The sequence below is a fragment of the Mustela nivalis genome (assembly GCF_964662115.1).
Source record: "Mustela nivalis genome assembly, chromosome: 18".
In the NCBI taxonomy this organism is placed as follows: Eukaryota; Metazoa; Chordata; class Mammalia; order Carnivora; family Mustelidae; genus Mustela; species Mustela nivalis.
Genome location: NC_139037.1, coordinates 13,688,834 through 13,694,993, shown reverse-complemented (window position 1 = coordinate 13,694,993; position 6,160 = coordinate 13,688,834). Strand labels below are relative to the sequence as shown.

The following is a 6,160-nucleotide window of genomic DNA, read 5'->3' as shown; positions in this document are numbered from 1 at the left end:
AAAACCTGGTGGACGCTATTTACAAACCTTCCATGTTAATTGGATACTCTTTTTCCTGGCATTTGAAGACATTTCAGTTTTTTAGCTTCAGTTCCCCAGTACTGTCTCCCCAAGTGCCCATCCCACCCGCCCCACACAGAATTCTTTCTTTCCCCTTTTAAATACTTGACATTTGCCATGCATTTACTCACGTTGACTCCTGCTGAGATGACCAGTCCCTCTATCTCAAGATGGTCAAGTGCTGGGGAAAATTTCTTCCTCATCTGAGTCTTCATAGATATATGCTGTCCAGTGGCACTCTCTCTCTTTATTAACTACAATTGTTAGGTCTTACCCCCCCCCCCAACTAGACTGTAAATGTTTTAAAAGTAAGGAACATACCATATTTATCTTTAGTTCCATTACCGCATTATTTTTCAAACTGAGGGAGGAGTGTATTCTTGGCATAGACACTTGAGAGAATATTGGATACTAGTGTCTTTCTGTAATGATTTTTAAAAATAATATAAGTATCATTTGGACAACCACCTGAACCCTGAAACCTACCAAGCTATTTCAGTGCCCGCATTTTATTGTATTCATTCTTATATTTTGGTACCAAGAAAGAAAACTGGCTGAAATAAACGATGGATGGCTTGCAGGTGAAGTACAAATGACATGCTGTCTGAACAAAGGTTTTTCAGCAAGTTAAATAAAGAAAAGTGGTGAGAGAATGGATTTTTGCTACAGTATGAGAGAGCGTACCTGCCAAATCAGAACAACCTGTGTGGTCATAGCTTGTTTCTCTGTCTGATAGCTATTTAGTGGTCAAAACATGTTTCTCTGTCTGATAGCTATTTAGTGCAGCCCGTTTTCATTTCATTGGTTTTTAATTCTGTTTGTATTTAATTTGTATTCTTCCATCAGATATTTATTTTTTGGTTTTTATGATTGTGTAAGAGCTTTAGCATATAGGTTATGCCTAGTTTTATGTTCGAATGTATTTAAAAAGCAGAATACAATAATTTAAATTTGTCCTGGGGTTCTGTAAGAATGGTTTCCTTTAAAACACACACACACTACATTTCTTAATTTTTAGCAACATTGACTTAGCTATTCCATATCTTCTATTCCTTTACAGCCTAGGCTTAGCAAAGAGCTATTGTAAAGCTAAAAGCACAGTTGGCTGTATAGACACAGGTGCGGGTACTTTATAAATGCCCATTGCTTTATTGATCTTTGCTGTTTGTTTTCAGCTGGTAGGGACTCCACCTGGGTTCTTAAAAACAGAAAAACAAAAAGACTTTTATCTCCTTCACAAATTATTCCCTCTTCCTAAAACAATGATACTAATAAATATGACAAACCCACCAAAAATATATTTAAAGGACCAGGAAGCTGCTGAGCGCCTACACTGTTCTTGCTCACAATTCACAGAGAAAATGTTCTTCAGGGGAGGAATCTGGTTTTGGTTATATATCAGAACAGGTGTCATTCTAGGAAATGAGCTAAATATCCCAGAGCAACACGGTAAAAATCATTGTTATCAACCTAACAGGTTTCACTGCAGCTACGAGGAAGCAGAAAATCACTGTCGTGTCCGGGGGGACACCTTGCTTACACTTGGAACCTGGAAGTCCAGAATCTTCTCTGGGACTCTCTAGAGGAAGGGAGTAAGTGGTGGATTGGGCAAAATCTAAAGCACCTGGGAAAACATCAAGAAAAAAACAATCCAGGTAAGGCTCTGAGATGAGTGTTTATAAAAGAAAAGTCCTTACTTTTATTCTGGAACAGGAGAAAGAAAAAAATTTAAATCTTTCCGCTTTTGTATATTGAAAAAAATCAGTCGCTTTACTTCATTACCTCAGTTCCTCTGACATATTTATTTTTGGGTCTTTAACCTTTGATTTGTCTGTGTAGAAAGACAGATTTTCTCAGAGTTTATCAAAAGCTAGCCTACCTGATATTTCACTGAAAGTGCTGTGTAGGATTCTAAAATGGGAAACTTTCTTTTTTAAAAAGATTTTATTTATTTATTTGAGAGAGAGAGCATGAGAAGGGGGAGAGTCAGAGGGGAAAGCAGACTCCCTGCGGAACAGGGAGCCCGATGCAGGACTCGATCCCAGGACTCCAGGATCATGACCTGAGCCAAAGGCAATCCCTTAACCTACTTGAGCCACCCAGGTGCCCCTAAAATGGGAAACTTTTTATGGCCACTTTGTTCCTGGCAAATATCTCTTCATCATTCTTTTTTTTTTTTTTTAAGATTTTATGTATTTGACAGAGAGAGAAATCACAAGTAGGCAGAGAGGCAGGCAGAGAGAGAGAGGGGAGGAAGCAGGCTCCCTGTGGAGCTCAATCCCAGGACCCTGGGATCATGACCCGAGCCGAAGGCAGAGAGGCTTTAACCCCCTGAGACACCCAGGTCCCCTCTCCTCATCATTCTTGGCTCCAAGTTTCCTAATTCAGAAGCCAGAAGAGAAATTATTTGCCTGTTATCTTTCTTACAGAGATATTTTCAAAGTCATGCACCATGATATTGTGGTCTTGGAGAAATATCTAAGGCCGTGTTATATGACCAACATCTTCACTGAAGTCTAGGTAAATTAATACAAAGCCTTGTGATAAAGAGCTCATAATATGAAAAAATAAATTATCTATAATGTGTGGGCAGAGAGAAGCTTAACTGCTTCAGTGTTAATACTTTTCTGGAGGCAAAAAGCAACCTTAACTTGACCTTAACCTGACCTCCAGGATCCTGCAAGTCTTCTTAACATCTAAAAATCCCTTTGGAGGGAAAGGGTGGTTGGGTTATGGACACTGGGGAAGGTATATGCTGTGGTGAGTGCTGTAAAGTTTGTAAACCTGGCGATTCACAGACCCGTACCGCTGGGGCTAATAATACATTATATGCTAATAAAAATTAAAAATTAAAAAAATAAAAATCCCTTTGGAAACTTCCTTTATCTCGTCCCCTGACTAAGAGGTATAGGTTAGCAATCATCCTTCAAACGTATGGCCCAGTGATAGCCATCTAAAGGGTCTTGTAACTAAGGTTTACTACATAGTAGAAAATGACCCCCTCAAACTCCGGGAAACCTTGCTTTCAAATTACTTAGAGACTTCCCTAACCCTTCCCAATTGAAAAGAATGTAATCAGTCACTCTTCACAATCCCAGGGTAGCTCTTTCTGCCCTCAGGTCCTGTCCCAGTGTTTAATAAAACCACCTTCTTGCACTGAAGATGTTTCAAGAATTCTTTCTTGACCATTCGCTTCTGGACCCTTAATAACACATCACATTTGCGGGAATATCCTAAGTTCCATCTCTTAGAAGCTAGCAAAATTTGGTTTTCATATTTACTTTGAAAAAAGGTTGATTTTGGAGTCTGAGGCTCATCTGGGTCTGGTCGTCCTATGGCAGGTGTGGCGGATCCCCGGCCCCGGGAGCCGCCCAGCTGCACTTACATGTTCAGAAACTCCAACTGGATCTCATCAAAAGTGGACTTGTGCCCCCTGGAACATTCTTTCATTTGCCAGGCTGGTAAGTGATGAAGTCCCATGCCACCAAATTCATAATTTATAGAAACTGATTCTACATAAGGACGGCATGTGGACATATTGGTTAAGGAGTCTGTTCCATGAAAGGGAGATACATGCCAAGTGACATCCAAAGGAGGAGGCAACAGAGGAAAGGAAAAGCCTGGTAGGTCCCGCTTGACAAGAAGTGGTTTTTTAAGAAGGAACCACCCAAGAGGAGAATGCTTAAGAGTAGATGTGTGTCCTAGTCCTGTCTCCAGGGCAGATCATGGACATTATGCCTCAAGGTTTACTTAAGCGTTTGGTTAAATGAAAAAAAATGGGGGTTGGGGGAGAATGTGCTTAAGAAGGTTTCTTGTCGCAGAGAAATGATCTGTGAATGATAGCGCAAAGGATGCGCTATCATGATCTTCGTGATACTGATTGGAGTGAGAAACTCTTCATCTGGAATGACTTTCATATACATCCCACTCTGGTAGTTAGACCTGTGCCTGATGCTGCCTTTGTTTCTTGACTTGGGGGATGTGGGGGAAGGGGTTGCAGTAAACTGTTTTCCTCACGTGCACCCCTAAGCCATTCTGTACTTGGACTTCAGAGGGAAGGCCACAAAAGCAAAGGAGGCAAACAGAATAGTGGTGGAGGAAGATGAGAAGGTGAAGGGTGACGAGACTGTTGTCGTGTCGTTTTGCTTCCGCAGGAGAAGGCGATGAGAATTGTGTGCCTGAAGTTGGGTGTGTGGTTTTTCTTTCAATCTGTGTTTCTCATGGTGGGTGTGTCCAGCATTTATTCTTAGTTCAGTGAATTCGCGAGGACCTTACAATGTCGCAGTCTGAGTAAAAATTTTGTTCCACTTTGAAAAGTCACAAATGCATTCTTATTAAAATATGAAGCATCTGGGAAGCCTGGGTGGCTTGGTCAGTTAAGTGTCTGCTTTTTTCACTCAGGTCATGATCCCAGAGTCCTGGGGTCAAGTCCTGCATTGGGCTCCCTGCTCAGCAGGGAGTTGGCTTCTTCCTCTGCCTGCTGCTCTTTCACACACACACTCTCTCTGACAAATAAATAAAATCTTTTTTAAAAAATGTGAAACATCGGGCGCCTGGGTGGCTCAGTGGGTTAAGCCTCTGCCTTTGGCTCAGGTCATGATCTCAGGGTCCTGGGATCGAGTCCCGCATCGGGCTCTATGCTCAGCAGGGAGCCTGCTTCCTCCTCTCTCTCTCTGCCTGCCTCTCTGCCTACTTGTGATCTCTCTGTGTCAAATAAATAAATAAAATATTTAAAAAAAAATGTGAAACATCGGGGCGCCTGGGTGGCTCAATGGGTTAAAGCCTCTGCCTTCGGCTCAGGTCATGATCTCAGGGTCCTGCGATCAAGCCCCACATCGGGCTCTCTGCACAGGAGGGAGCCTGCTTCCTCCTCTCTCTCTCTGCCTGACTCTCTGCCTACTTGTGATCTCTGCCTGCCAAATAAATAAATAAATCTTAAAAAAAAAAAGAATCATCTATGGGTTCTTGATAAAACAGAACACATTGCAATAACTGTCTATTATAAGGAAAAAAAAAGATCCCCTTCCTCAGATGATATTGAAAGGACCCTGTATTTCAGGGTAATAAATTTTTGGCTTCCAGCTTCTCATTCTCCACCCTTTCAAGCTCTCTGTGATACGCTTGCTAGATTTTGCTGTGATAGCACTGTTTGTTGTTGGCGAGGCCAAGGTCATGAGGCCAGTCTCTGCGCAAATCAAGTGGTCCTGTGTTTGTCACAAATGTGAGTGTGTCACCTTATGATTGTGAACTGTTTTTCCTCCTTACAGGAGGTTATTGGGCCCAAATCCTCTCCAGGATAGGAAAAACAACCCTTAATACAGCCTTAATGTTGATAATTTTCCATTCATTTTTCACTCTTCAAGAGTTGAGTTTTTAGACATTTTCACCTACTCTTGGTTTTGGAGTGAAAATGCATTTTTCTGATATTATCACTTGTGTACTTGCAAGAGATTACTGCTCTGGAATATGGAGTGTTTGTACAGGAGATAATCTTGGGCAAAAAGAATTCTAGGGGCATCTCCCTGAGTCAGTGAAGCATACAAACTCACAGCATCTCGGGGTTGTGAGTTTGAGCCCCATGTTGGGTGGAGATATTAATTACACATAAAATTCTTAAAAATAAATAAGTAAAATTTTAAAATAAAAAAATCTTGGGAAAAAAACAACAAAAATGTTTTGAAAGAGAATTCTGTTCCATTATCTAAGCCAACTCAGCAAATTCTGAACTTGCAATCCCGTGATGAGATATAATGTTTCTGTGGTTGAGCGCTCAGGCTCTGAAGTCAGATGTCTGAGTTCATGTCTTCATTCTGGGACTTTCCTGTTGTGGCCCCTTGGCAGTCCTTCAGATGACTGTTATGAGGATTAGTAAGATAATACAAGTACAGTATTAGAACAGAGTCTGGCAGTTATTACTGATAATATTATGAAATTTCTCTTTTTTGTGTAAAGTTCATTACTGCCTCTAGATAGCATCACATTCCTGTTAAAGGTCATTGGATATCTCGGAGATCCAGTATTGCTAATTATCTTTAAAACTAAAGTATTGGTATGATGTAATTGCTTAGTGTTCAGAACTAGCCATTGTTGGAGCACCCGG

General features: G+C 41.0%; 1 protein-coding gene across 1 annotated transcript in view; it reads left to right on the top strand.

The window, feature by feature from the left end:
• Positions 1 to 1,421: 1,421 nt before the first annotated feature.
• Positions 1,422 to 6,160, top strand: part of PKD1L3 (polycystin 1 like 3, transient receptor potential channel interacting) — a gene marked incomplete at its 5' end in the record, with an annotated part of 59,121 nt that continues 54,382 nt past the window's right edge. The window contains 3 exon segments of the mRNA XM_082712544.1: positions 1,422 to 1,581; positions 1,584 to 1,715; positions 3,402 to 3,521. Coding sequence (XP_082568670.1) covers positions 1,422 to 1,581; positions 1,584 to 1,715; positions 3,402 to 3,521 — 412 coding nt within the window.